The sequence below is a fragment of the Erpetoichthys calabaricus genome, chromosome 17 (assembly GCF_900747795.2).
Source record: "Erpetoichthys calabaricus chromosome 17, fErpCal1.3, whole genome shotgun sequence".
Classification (NCBI taxonomy): domain Eukaryota; kingdom Metazoa; phylum Chordata; class Cladistia; order Polypteriformes; family Polypteridae; genus Erpetoichthys; species Erpetoichthys calabaricus.
In genome coordinates this window covers 56,796,154-56,811,440 of record NC_041410.2, presented here as the reverse complement: position 1 = coordinate 56,811,440, position 15,287 = coordinate 56,796,154, and the positions used below count along the sequence as shown (strand labels likewise).

Here is a 15,287-nt window from a genome sequence, read left to right as displayed (position 1 = left end):
GACACAATGGCAGTCTATGGTGACCAACATCAGCAAACATCAAAAGTGTCTATGATAAAAAAAAAAAAATCTCAAGTTACTTGTGTTGCATAACCAACACCGAAGGTAGGACTCTAGGCCACTAAATAGGGGAGAGGGGGATCTTCAAAACAAAATCTCAGTCCCAAATGCACTGAATTTCCTATTCATGCTTGGTGTTTACTTACAGTTTTTGCTAAAACATTGTTATGTATTATGCACATTGTGAGCATATGATTGGGTAACTAACATGTGGATTATGCAAAATGAGTAATGTACAAGTTTTTTGTTTTTCATTTTTCATAATGTTTGCTATGGGGTCCAGTGTTGGTCACCATAGACTCCCATTTTATCATAAAATTTTTTATCTCCATTCTCATGGCATCACAGCAAGGAAACCAGGCTTCACGTCTCAGATGCGCCCTGCATGGAGTTAAAACCACCAACGGGTGAAGTGAATAACTTTGAAACGGGACAAATTGTAATGGCTAGACGACTGGGTCAGACCCTCTCAAAACAGCAGCTCTTGTGGAGTGTTCCTGGTTTGCAGTAGTTAGTATCTACCAAAACGTGTCCAAGGAAGGACAACTGGTGAACCAGTGACAGGTTCATGGGCTCCTAAGGCTCAATAATGCATGTGGGGTGTAAAAACAAACTCATGTGGTCCAGTCCCACAGAAGAGCTACTGTATCACAAATTGCTGATAAACTTAATGCTGGCCATGAGAAAAAGGTGGCAGAGCCTGTTAGCCGCAGAGCAGTCACAGTGCCTATGCTGACCCCTGTCTACTGCCAAAAGCTACTACAATAGACATGTGAGCATGATAACTGGACCATGGAGGAACGGAAGAAGGTGGCCTGGCCTAATGAATCACATTTTCATTTAGGTCATGTAGACATCCAAGTGCAAGTGTGTTGTTTAACTGGGGAAGCAATGGCAGGAGGATGCACTACTGAAAGAAGGCAACCTGATGGAGACTGTATGCTGTTCTGGGCAATGTTCTGCTGGGAAACCACGGGCTTTTCATGTGGATGTTACTGTGACACATACTACCTACCTAAAGACTGTTGCAGACCATGTACACCCTTCCATGGCAACAGTATTCCCTGATGGCACTGGCCTCTTTCAGTAGGATAATGCATCCTGCCACACTGCAAAATGGTTTGAGGAACACGGCAAAGAGTTCAAGTTGTTGACTTGGCCCCCAAATTCTCCAGATCTCAATCCAATCTGTGTGATGTGCTGAAAAAACAAGTCTGATCCATGGAGGCCTAACCTCACAATTTACAGAACTTAAAAGAATCTTCTGGTAATGTCTTGGTGCCAGATACCACAGGACACCTATAGAGGTCTTGTGGAGTCCATGCCTCAATAGGTCAGAGCTGTTTTTGCAACACAAGGGGGGCCTATGCTCATTAGGCAGGTGGTGTTAATGCTGTGGCTGATCGGTGTATGTATGTATATGTGTGTGTATACAGTGTGTATATATATATATATATATATATATATATATATATATATATATATATATATATATATATATATACATCCATCCATTTTCCAACCCGCTGAATCCAAACACTGGGTCACGGGGGTCTGCTGGAGCCAATCCCAGCCAACACAGGGCACAAGGCAGGAACCAATCCCGGGCAGGGTGCCGACCCACCGCAGATTATAATATATATATATATATATATATATATATTTGCAGCTGGAGATCCACAAAGGGAGAGAAAATGAATCACGCATCATAAAGTAGTTTTTATTCCTGAGCTTTCAACCCCTGCCAGGGGTCTTCATCAGAGGATAATGCTTAGATTTACAAGAATCAAAGGCAATATATAGCAAAACATTACATGGAGGGGGTGGGGTGGGGGGGGTATTGGGTGTACAGTTTATTATGAACATGTTCTTAAGTTTGCATATGCTGGATTTATGTCCAAGTGTCCGTTGATGGCGTTCTCAGACAGACACATATTATATATATATATGGCGTGGAAGGATGGGGGAAGACGGTTTGTGCAGGGCATTGTCTCCCTTGAAACAGTACCACCATGGATTCCTACAGGGCATGTTGGCAACTGGAGTTCATTGGCTCAGTCCTGTTGGGTTACATGGGTGCCACTGGGGGCACCTGAGGGGATTACCAAGCCCTACTTTGTTGGCCTCCAACCTCACTCAGAAGTGCTTCCTAGCCACAGATTCAGGACACCGGAAGTGCTCCCAGGTATTGAATAAAAGAAACTGCCTGCCTCAACACAGGGAGCAAGAGTTGGGAGGAGGAGGATGGTGAAGCTTGCTGAGAGGAGCAGAGGAAAAGGTACAGGGAGTAGAAAAAATAGAGTTGTGGTTGTAGTGTGGGAAACTTTTATTATAAGAATTTCACACAATAAAAACCTTTTTGTTTCATTGGAACAAGCCTGTTGTGTTGGGAGTTTTGGGAGCTGCAGCACCCCTTGGGGACCACAATAGTGTCTACACACACACACACATATTTATAAAAAATATTTATATAACTTTTATAATATATATATATATATTTTTAAATATATATAACTTTTTTTTTATACTACTCTGTGCATTATTATAATACAAGTCACTCATGGTAACCTTTCACACCCAGAACAACACATAAAATGACAAGTTTATTAGCAAAATACTATGGGTTGGGGAGTCATAAAGCAAAACACAAATCAAACATACAAGAGCAGTGCTGCACAATTACAGGTGAAGTTCCCTGTCTGACTAGTACATTTACCCACCTGCTAGTGACCCCTATGCATTCTTTCTAGGTGACTAGAAAGCTGTTTGGTTAAAAGGGAAAAAAGGACTTGTCTGAATTGTTCTCTAGGTTCCTTCTCTCTCTCTTTCCTACTCTTGCCTCCTGTCCTTCAGGGCATCACACTCAAAAGAGCCTCTGGTCATGTAGTGACTTTATACCACAAACAGGTGTCACATTCAGAAGAGCCTACCAATCACTTATTGCTTCAGAGGCTGTGCTGCTTTTGGAACTAGCACACCAGGTAAGAACATCTCAAGACCCATGACCTTTGTTGCTTTTAAAATGCTGGAATACTGCACACCTCAAACCTGTTGCTTTGCCTTCTTTGCTGTACTGGTGACCATGCTTTGTACCTTTCTTAATAAGCTAACAGGCATGCAGGGCATTCTGCCTCCTTACAGCCCCTGCATTAGCATGCTAACATGTGCAGGATCTTCAATTCTTCAATGCAGTACACTGAGTGTCTTAAAACTGTCTAGCTCTGTGTCAACTTCACAACATACTGTATATGTAGTAACAGGATATCTCTGCCGGTATTTGTAAAATGTTATTTAAAACAATACTTAAATAAAGTAAGTCATAGAACAACTTTAGGATACCTCTACATCTGGATCACTTAACAGCAAAGGTCTTTAGACGTACAGTAAGTTCCCCTGATATTTATTAACCTTCAGTTTCAATCATTACCTTCAGTTTCTGCAGACCACACAGACGAAGGACACTATCAGCATTTTCACCTCCTTGCAACTGAAAAGAATCAAAGCTATCTGATTGGCTGCTGTGGTTTGAGAAGACATCCTCCAGTACCTATGAAAATACATGCATTTGTAGCAATGAATAAATTATGAAATAACTAAAATTAAACAACATATGTTTAGATAGATAGATAGATAGATAGATAGATAGATAGATAGATAGATAGATAGATAGATAGATAGATAGATAGATAGATAGATAGATAGATAGCTTTATTAATCCCCAGCAGCAGCATACTGATAAAAACAATATTAATTAAAGAGCAATAAAAACACAGTGCAAGTTAAAAGTGCAAGGTGGCGAGTGCGAGGCAGGTATAACAGACAGTAACTTTGTATGATGTTAACGTTTACCGCCCGGTGGAATTGAAGAGTGGCATAGTGTGGGGGAGGAACGATGTCCTCAGTCTGTCAGTGGAGCAGGGCAGTGACAGCAATTTATGTAAAGTTTTACTATGGCAACAGTTTTAAACAATAAAACCAACAAGAACTTACTTTACAAGCATTAATTAAAATAATGGATTTAATGAAATGATGCAGTCACAGTGGTCTTACTTGCCCATTTCTATTCTAGCTTATTAATTTTGTTTTAAGTGCTTTTGTTAAGTAAAGCTTTTGTTGCAATTGTGACTGGATTTTAACTTTTAGAAAATACATGGTATATGTTTATGGAAACAAAATGGTATACATGTTTTTTTTTTGATTTTGAAAATAGTTCTCTACTTTATAGTTAGGGACACTAAATAAAATAAACCATTTCCTTTCACATAATACTTGAGTTAACATGCATCAGGTCAAGAACATGACATTTCCATGCACCTTTTGTTTTTTGATTTTATGTTTTAAGTTTACTATTATATAATGTATACAGTTAAGGACACCATTGTGAGTTTACATGCAGAAAATATTAACCAAATCTTGTACAATCCCATTTCAGTTTATTTAAGTTTATCTTTGTATTGCGCTCTTGACGGTTTGCTGGCTCAGAGTGCTGTAACAAGTTCACAGGTAAAAGGTAATTACCAATTTACACATTACTAATTAAATAATGCACACACATAAAAAGAGATATTTTAAAAAGACAATAAAACAAAGCAGTTAGAAATGTTACAAATTAATTAACATAAAGGAAGCCTAATATTATCTGTCTGTTAACATTATAATTAAACATTAGGTCCAGACTTGAACAACTGGAGGTCAGAACTTTACCTTCCTGATGCTAATTAAATCAATGCAAGTGCTGCAGCGAAATTGTGTGGGGAAAAATAAGTACAAAAAAGCACATGTCTGCAAAATGAGCCATCTTAAAGGGGTACATGAAAAGTTTTGCTCTCAGATCTAAGCCCTGTATTTCACATGAGTACCGTCTGCATCACTTTGAATGAACAAAAACTGCAAGGCCCACAGACATAAAGCTGACAGGCCAGCTAAAACATCCCTGGAGAAAAAAATCTACCGAATCAGTTATTTTCTTTTTTTCCATATTTATTTATAAGTAAAAAGATTTGTATAATTTTACACTAGTTTAAAATATGAGACTATTTTGCTTTGTTCAATATAAATGAAATACATTGAGATTATATATTTAAAAACAACAAAATGTGATAAGATGCAAGGCGATGTAGGCAAACACTTAGCTCATTGTATATAAGATCAGGTGCAGCAAAGTCATAAAATAAATTAGGACATATAAAAAAAGGAAGACGATTAAAGCTGCTTACAGGAATGCTTTGCAGGCTGATGCTACAATCCAAAGTATCTGCAGCTGCCTTCTTTATAGTTGCAAAGACAATCAGGACGTTTGAAAATAGTGCAGAGAAGCCGAGTTCAACTTCCACACCACAGACAAATTTGACTTCTTTTTTTGGGGGAACATCTAAAAAAATGAAGAGACAAGCAATAAGTATTTCCAGAATTCTTCTTAGATAAAGTATAATCTATTCAATAATGTGAATTTCCCCTTGGGATTAATAAAGTATCTATCTATCTATCTATCTATCTATCTATCTATCTATCTATCTATCTATCTATCTATCTATCTATTCTAATCCATTTAAGTCTAGGATTAGTGTAAAAAAATAAATAAATAAACATTTTAAATGATATTAGAGCACAAATACTAATATGTAATATATGGGATCTGTTTCAAAACTGTAATAGTTAATGTGGAGATGTAGTCTTTCTTTTTTTAAACATTTTATTCAATTTATTAGGAGCAAATAACATTCAATAAAAGCAAGTCAAATTTACAAAACTGAGTTCAAATCAAATCAACCCCCCACACAAGAGAAAGAGAGCTAGGCCAACAGAGTAAAACATTTAATACTAAGAAAAATAAGTAAGTAAATAAATAAATAAAAATAATTAAAATAAATAAGGTGAGAGAATCCACTTCCTCATGTAAACACTTATTCTAAAATTTTATTGATTAGGTCCTGCCAAGTTTTAAAAATGTTTTGTACAGATCCTCTAAAAGAGAATTTCATTTTTTCCAATTTTATATAGTACATAACATCAATTAACCATTGAATTAACAGAGGTGAGTTAGACTTACCTAACTGAACTGGATGAATCCTATGTGCCAGTAGTGTAGTAAAGGCGATCACAGTTTGCTTGTCCTTCTCCACTGTAAGCCCATCTGGGAGTACAGTGATCCCTCGCTATATCGCGCTTCGCCTTTCGCGGCTTCACTCTATCGCGGATTTTATATATAAGCATATTTAAATATATATTGCGGATTTTTTGCTGGTTCGCGGATTTCTGCGGACAATGGGTCTTTTAATTTCTGGTACGTGCTTTCTCAGTTGGTTTGCCCAGTTGATTTCATACAAGGGACGCTATTGGCAGATGGCTGAGAAGCTACCCAACGTACTTTTCTCTCTCTCTCTCTCTCTCTCTTGCTCTGTATTTTTCTGATCCTGACGTAGGGGGATTGAGCAGGGGGGCTGTTCGCACACCTAGACGATACGGACGCTCGTCTAAAAATGCTGAAAGATTATCTTCACGTTGGCTACCTTCTGTGCAGCTGCTTCGTGAAGTGACATGCTGCACGGTGCTTCGCATACTTAAAAGCACAAAGGGCACGTATTGATTTTTTTTATCTGTCTCTCTCTATCTCTCTCTCTCTCTCTCTCTGCTCCTGACGGAGGGGGTGTGAGCTGCCACCTTCAACAGCTTTGTGCCGCGGTGCTTCGCATACTTAAAAGCCAAACAGCTCTATTGATTTGTTTGCTCCTTTGAAGAGGAAGATATGTTTGCATTCTTTTAATTGTGAGACTGAACTGTCATCTCTGTCTTGTCATGGAGCACAGTTTAAACTTTTGAAAAAGAGACAAATGTTTGTTTGCAGTGTTTGAATAACGTTCCTGTCTCTCTACAACCTCCTGTGTTTCTGCGCAAATCTGTGACCCAAGCATGACAATATAAAAATAACCATATAAACATATGGTTTCTACTTCGCGGATTTTCTTATTTCGCGGGTGGCTCTGGAACGCAACCCCCGCGATGGAGGAGGGATTACTGTACACCAAACACAGCTGTTAGTGGGTTAGTAGGAATTGTGACTCCAATGCTGTCTGAAATGCATTTAAAACATCTGGTCCAGAATGATGTTAATTTGGTACACGCCCAAAACATGTGACCCAGTGAGGCTGGAGCTCGATTGCAGCGTTTGCAGGAGATGTAGTCTTTCAATGCTGGTTTCAGATCCAGACTGTACATCTGAAAACACAACCTATGTAACTGGAATGATTTTGGAGCAGACCTAGACTTTTAAAGGAAGACCACCTCTATCCTAACTGGATGGGATTTTTTTATTAACTTTAAAAATCACATTATAATGGGAATTCAATCACTGCTACTTCCATGCAGTTGATTTCCATATTAAATCAATGTAAAAAACAAACATACAGGACAGTAGTCCAACTTATATTTTTAGATAAAAGCTTAGAAAAGGACTAATTTTTGTTATCTTAGTGCAAAGTTAATGAATTCTGTCACAGAGTACCTCAACATTTCCAACCCATTTAAACTACCTACATTATTTCTGTGTAATTCTGGGTTAATTACAGTGTTAAAGTCACCTTTTATTACTAACGTTGAATATGTAAAATCTCTCAAAGATGAAAAAAAAAATACTTGTAATAGCCATATTGTTATTGCTGATCAAAACACCCACTGGAATCAGGAAAATCTTCATGGATCAGATTAACATTTTTATCAGTTAGAGCGGCAAATCCTATTTGTTTAGAATTCTAAAAGAGAGACAAAATTGGACTACATTGTGTTTTTTTTATTTAATAAAATTTTGAGTCACATAATTTGTCTTTAATTTAAATGATTGAAAGTATAATTTGTCTTGTGATCTGATGTCATGAATGTTCCAACTATTCAAATTTTATGTATTTAGAAGAAACTGTTACTATGTTCAAACTAAGTTATGTTACTATATTCACGACAATTTCATATAATTTCATGTAAACATGAAATTTTATAACACCTCCAGAAAAAAGCAGAACAGCTGTAATGTATTACTTGTTCCCTGAAAAGGGTCTTTTTGTTTAACTCTGAAAATGACATTATTTTTCCGTTTTAAGTAACCTAAATATTTTTTTTTAACCTCTGGCAGGTTACCACTTACCTTTTTACTGATAGTGTATATGTATAATTATTTTTTTAAATTCCTTCCATTGGCTTAACATTCAGTGTAAACTTTTTTGATTATTATATATCTGTTTTAACCATTATGATATAACTTTTCCTACCAGTACTGATTATTGATGATAAACCAGTAACGGCGCACTGCACGATAACGTGCAGTGAATACACTTGACGTAGAGTTTTCATCCTCTTTCTCTGTACGTTTAGCATTCGTTTGCTCAGAGGTTGACGCTCTTGCTGTTTCCTGAGCTGCTCTTCTTTTCTCCACCCTAGCGGCCCACTTCTTTTCGTCGGCATCTTTTCAGGTTAAAACTGATTAAGTCAGTGTTTGTGTTGCTTAGTACGTTTCATTTTTCACTTAAGCTGGCACTGAAGTCTTCAATCTGCCTCAAGAATGATTTAAGATATGAAGAGGTAGGGGACGTGATGGCAAAGGTGATAGGGAATGAGAATGGTACCCGTACACATGTGCTGCACGGCCGCCCTGCTGGCTGCTGCCGAGACTTGATTCTACAATAAAATAAAATAAAATTTATTTATAAAAAGAGCAACAAAAATGATCACCCCAAAAGCGGATAGTAGACGTCATGTAGTATATGTGTACCAAATTTCAGGTCAATAAGTCAAATGGTTGGCAAGCTACAGGGGATTTAAAATCCTGGACAGACAAACAGACAGCCACGGTAGCGTATTATATAAGAAGATGTTTCATCTGCTGACATCAGGTGATTTCTCATGTCTTACTATATACTCCCAAACTATTGATTAGACAAATAAGAAATATTATAAAATGACACCAGAAAACGCAGGCCATATACAACACACAATGTTTGATAGACCAGATCATTTTAAATAATAAAATACCACTTATCATGGTATACTACTCTCTGTAAGGAAGAACATGGGTGATTATTCTTTGTAAAAATTAGACACAGTTTGCCTACAGATATGTCACCCTTAAAAATATAATTCTGTGGCATTGACCCTAAATAAACCAAAAACCAAACTGCACAAAAAATACACCACTTCTTGAAATTAGAGCTGCTGATTAATTGCTGTTAACACATGCAAATAATGCATTCAAATTTTCTGCAATTACTTTTTTTAATGTGTTAATTTGACTGCACTTCACACTTGGTGAGGCAGCGGCAAATTCACTTCATTCACACACACACCAGTAGAGTCGCTGCTCATCCCTTACTGGAACATAAAATGCTGCGTATTGTATTGAATCACCTGTATTTTTGAACATATCACTTCATATGTACACTAGCTCTTCAAAGCACAGAGAATAACATGAGAACAATTCAAATCAAACCAGTTATAGGAGTGGGGTGAATGAGTTTCATTTTCATATTGCGACAACACTGCAGGCAAACAAGAACTGCACGCTGAATTAGAATTAGAATGCATCAGTGTCATCATTGTTATTATGCTGCTTTAACACATTGACATAACACACATGGAGTAGTTTAGCAGAATGTCCAGAACAAGACGATACACACAGTGATGTCTGCTAAGTCAAGTTTACGTCTGAGTGTTACACAGAGGGTCAGTGGGTCAGACCTGTCCCTGGAGACAAACAAAATAGCCGTGATATCTGACCTGAAACAGCACGGTTACAGGTGCTATCCATGTCGGAGGAGCTAAAGATTCCTTACACCTCACAAACACTTGACCAAAGAAGATGTGGCATGTTGTTGTTGTTTAATTGTATATTACTGACCATAGTCTACATTATAACCTACATAGCTTATTGTAACCAATAAAACTTGGCAATAATCAGTGTAAATTGATCATGCTGATATTTCCATCCATCTGGGCTGAAGGTTAAGATAGACTTAATTTATCATTCATAACTGAAATAGTTCTTGACAATTTGCAACTTAAAACATCTAAAGTTCTCTTCAGTCTATCCTTTCCTATTTAAAAGTCTAATCTACACACATTTTCAATCTAATTACAGACACCTCTTCTCCAAGTAACAGCTGCGGAGTTAAGAACAACCTGAGCTGTAACAGTGCTGACTGTGCGCAAAACCTGAACCATAAGTTTATGTTTCTGTTTTTTAATATTTTATTCTTTGTGTAATTGTTAATACTTTTGGTATGCTGCCTTGCAACATAGCAGTGTAAACCATATGAATTGATTTTCCTAAATATTATAGCAACCCCCAATGAGTGGGAGGGTGAGGTGTTTGGTGGTTGTTGGGCATTGTTTTTATTACAATAAAATCTGTTTCATAAACTAATTGAAATAATTTCATATGCATAGGCAAGTGAATATTATGAAATTAATCAGAGTTATTTCTGCACTATGTAACAATATTAATATGCTTGAAGGAAATATGATAAATTAGGATTAACACTAGAATTACCAGAGCCTACGAAAAAACTCGTATATCCGGCCCACCTTAAATCGCTTCTTAAATCCGTTCACACCTCTCCGCCAAGCATCCTTTGTCCTCTAAATGTGCTGATAAAAGACAAGCTGCCAGCAGCCGGCTATTCCATCCCCCCACCGACTTAGAACGTGAGCAAAGTTTTCCCAGCTCACACCTTGATTGATTATGTGGGAGTGAAGTGGAGTTTTACAGTGGAAATAAGAGATCATTATTCTAAAGTAATCTGTGTAAACACATTGTTAAAACAGAAACTTTTTCATATTTTAGTAATAAATGTTACAAAATGTAGTAGGCATAAACTATAGAATATATAAAGCCCGAGTTCCAAAGATCAAAAGCTTCAAGCATGATTCAACAGCTTCAGTGGTGTAACGCGTTAAGATTTGCCTCTTAGCGCAGAGCAGCTTTTCCTTGCCTCACAGACCTGAGTTCGATTCCCCGCTGGGGATGAAGTGTTGCTTTTTTTTTCTTTTCTTTTAAACCTCAAACGGACATAAAATTTATACATTGGTATGCACTGTCAGTTACTGAGATAGTTATATTTTCATGTGGGATGCTCCTTTTCAAATATTTTTTTAACAATTGAGACTGCAATTAACAGGAACAACTGTCCTTATAACTAATTTTTAAGATCCATAACACACAGACAGACAGAGCACTGCGTAATAGAGAGACAGACAGGCAGAGAAGTCACTAGATATATAAATAAACAGGGAAGCCACGTGTACTGAAAGAAAAAAAGAACAACATGTGCGAGAAGCAGCAAGCAGCCTACTATTCCATCCCTCACCGCCGCAGACCGTGCACAAACATCTCCCTGCTCATGCCTTGATTGATTATCTGGGAGTGAAGTCCTGGAGTTTTAGAGTGGAAATAACAGATAGTTATTTGGAACAAATGCATTTCATGTGTGTTCCGTTTCTACAGTAATCTGTGTAAACACATTGCTAAAATGAGAACATTTGTCATATTTTAGTAGTAAATGACAAAATGTTGGCATAAACTATATAATGTGTGAAGCCTGAAGTCCAAAGATCAAATAAACACTTTCACAAAAGGTTCATGGACGATACAACAGCTTCCGTGGCATAGCGGTAAGATTTGCTGACTTGTAATCAAGAGTCCCCGGTTCGATCCCATCTGCCACCTACATTTGCCGTTTTCAGTAGTGAGCTGCTCTTACTGTTATTATTATACAGTACAAACATACATTTGGTTTGCGTCCGTAACAAACGGTGTACATTTATAGAACTTGTGAAAGTTACCTTTTTTTTTTTTTTTCCACTTTTATTCTCTCACTCACGATCACGATACATAAAACCGCCCCAGGGATCTGACGCTGTTAGTTTTTATTTGAAACTGAGAGTAACTGTTAATGTGAGTGGTGTTTTGAGGCAATGGAACTGGACATTCTCTGATCTGGAGGGATAAAAGCTGACACACAAACGCTGGTGAATCTGCCTTCTTTGTATCTCACTGTCATTTTATTTTTTTTTTTTATTCAGTTTTATTGAGTGTTCCTGCTTACACTGAATTAGTATGTGCCTTATGGTCTATGATGTCAAGAAAAACAAAAAAACAGAGACATAGGTATATATGATATTTGGAATTATTCATTTTATGACCTGTATAGTACATTTCGGAAAACATTGTTGCACGGCTGCAACATTTTTCATATTATTCAAATTAATTTGCATAACACTGCATATTTTTTTTCCCGATGTATGGTGCCGTTTCTTTTGTACTCCAGGACATGCAGAGGCAACAATAGTACAGAGAGGTCAGTTCAGCGCTATATGCAATCATCACATTCAAATGTTAACAGTTCACACACACGCAAGGACCATCCTTCCTACAGTTCCGACATGTGTACCTGTTGCAATGCGCACACTTTTCTCTATACTGTGGTTTCTATTACACACCTGAAAGAGAGACAATATATGTGACATTTTGAAGAAATCATTTTATGACCTGAATAGCACCAAACAGAAAATATCATCGCACTAATGCAATATTGTTTGAAAACAAACAGCGTCAGATTGGGTGTGAATTTATGCTGGCGCTGTTACTTAGAGTCAGATCAGGAGGGGCAGGGTTTGGGGGGGGGGGGGGGGGGGTGTACAGCGTGATCGTGATTCAGAGAATAAAACTGAAAAAATCTAACTTTTACAAGTACAATAAATTTATACCCAATGTTCCATATACAGTATTTGTCTCTTTCTTTTTTTTGTCCATGCTGCGTCGACATTGTGCACCAGAAGGCGTGAGCTTATTCAGTGCGCGCAGGAACACGTAGGTGGCCAGTTGCTTGTGCTATAACAAGCTTGACCTAGCAGCGATCAACGCGCATGTACTGTGCAAGGCGAGCACGGAGGCCACTGAGAAAAGGAGAGTGTTCATGGCTCACTTTGCAGAGGAACTTCGTTGTCGCATCTTACTAGAAAAGGCGATGGAAAAATAAAAGGAGGATGCAACATTGACAAGCTTCTGTTCCAAGACAGCCACTTTCGCCAGGAAAGTAAACTGAGTCAGTGTCAGGTGCCCTTTCAATGTAATAGGAACCAAAGCATAAAGAGAAGTGTGCGCACTGCAACAGGTACACACGTCATAAATGTAGGGAGGACAGGTCCTTGCGTGTGTTTGAACTGTTAACATTTGAATGTGATGATTGCATATACCACTTAACTGACCTCTCTGTACTATTGTTCTTGACTTCAGGCTTCACACATTGTATAGTTTATGCCAACATTTTGTCATTTACTACTAAAATATGACAAACATTTCTGTTTTAACAATGTGTTTACACAGATTATTGTAGAAACGGAACACACATGAAATGCATGTGTTCCAAATAATGATCTATTATTTCCACTCTAAAACTCTAGCACTTCACTCCCAGATAATCAATCAAGGCATGAGCTAGGAGAAGTTTGTGCACGGTCTGCGGCGGTGGGGGGTGGAATAGCAGGCTGCTTGCTGCTTGTCTTGATCGGCACATTTACAGGACAAAAGACGCTGATGGAGAGGTGCGAACGGATTTAAGGTGGGCCGGATCTACAAGTTTTTTCGTAGGCTCTGGTAATTCTAGTGTTAAAAGAAAGCACTGTGAATGTTTGCCATTATTCTTTATTCTTCATTTCATTGTTAGAACCTTAGTATTCATCCAGCCAGTCACTCTCCCACTTGACCATTGCAAATCTGTCCGACACTGGCAGCAAAGGACACAAGATAGAATGCAGTTACACTAGCCAAGGTGCCACAGCTTTGTCATTGTACAGTTGTCCACCTACACACAATCAATCCACAACAATCACTTCATGTTTCCATTTTTTCCAAAAACTGCATTCTACAAGGAAATCAATATTTTTAATCTCATCATGGTCTCATGTTGAAACATATCATTATATCATAGCATTGTCAACATTTTTGGTGATACAGTGGAACCTCAAGATACGATCACCTCTGTATACGAGAAATTCAAAATACGAGGAAAGTATGAGCGAAAAATTCAGATCTAAATGCGAGCATTGGCTCGCGTAACGAGCCACGAGCCAGGCTGTGGGTATAGCTCGCGGCTTAGCGAGGGGGCGTGGTAGCAGTTGCGAGCCGCGATCTGCGGTGTCTGCGTTTCTCACTTAAGTGCACAGGTGGGAAACTGCCCACATCCATGATTGTTCCTGTGGCTGATGGGCTTGCAGCTGCCATGTCCTCCCCGCATATATAGAGAAGCGCGAGCCGGTTAAGGGGGAGAAGAAGTAAAATAAAAGAAAGAGAGAGAGAGAGAGAGAGGGAAGGGAAAAAAAAAAGCAGGCAGGCTGGCTCGCGTGTAACTGAACAGTGAGCTGAACAGGCGAGCCAAACAGCTGAAGCAGGACGGTGTAGAGAAGGTCAGCTGCATTAAGAGTGTCTCGCCTGTTGCAGAGCCCGCAGGTGAGACGCTAACAGAGAAGCAGCACCAGGGATTGTCGTCTGTTTTTTAAAGACTGCATCCTTTTGACGTTTTAACCTCGTGTTAAAGGATTGTTATTCTTGTGTATTTTAAACCTCCACTTCACAACTGTTTTAAGGATTATTTATTTAAAGATTTATTGAATGCTCTACTGCACTTTGGACACCTGTTTTGATTCTTTTAATAATCAGTTATATTATTTACCAGTGTTATTTATTAAAGGTAGACTACAGTATATATAATTTATCAGTGTTATTTGTTAGGAAAATTGATTTTTATGTTAATATATTTGGGGTGCGGAACGGATTAACTGGATTTCCATTATTTTCAATGGGGAAGTTTGTTCTAGATACGAGAAATTCGCTATACAAGCTCAGTGCTGGAACGAATTAAACTCGTATCTAGAGGTTCCACTGTATATACATTCAGCATAAGTCAAAGACCTCATGTCAGTTTATGATGTTTCATGGATTACTTGTGTTCAATTGGTTGTGATTTGTTTTATATGTTTAAAAGATCCATTTTTTATTTTGTTATAATTACTTTTTGCTCGTTTGTTCATTTTTTGGGCAATTGGTGACATTAAGATAAGGGATTAAATTGTGGTTAGGGTCAACTAACCTCCCAGAATTCTGTATTATTTTTTAAATCTTCTTTTAGTTCTCCCGAAGAATCTTTTTAGAGGCAAAATTAGAAAGAAAATCTAAAAAATGTGGAATG

General features: G+C 37.9%; 1 protein-coding gene across 3 annotated transcripts in view; it reads right to left on the bottom strand.

Moving 5' to 3' along the window:
- malt3 (MALT paracaspase 3) overlaps positions 1-15,287 on the bottom strand; it is a 143,548-nt gene that overhangs the window by 3,930 nt on the left and 124,331 nt on the right. For 2 of the 3 annotated variants that reach the window (XM_028822870.2, XM_028822871.2), the window contains exons 14-15: positions 5,277-5,431; positions 3,488-3,607 (exon numbers count right to left, since the gene is read on the bottom strand). In XM_028822870.2, the coding sequence (XP_028678703.2) occupies positions 3,488-3,607; positions 5,277-5,431 (275 nt within the window). Of the gene's footprint in view, positions 1-2,664; positions 2,903-3,386; positions 3,608-5,276; positions 5,432-15,287 lie in introns of those variants that run through there. The other variant, XR_007933726.1, reaches the window with a different exon arrangement.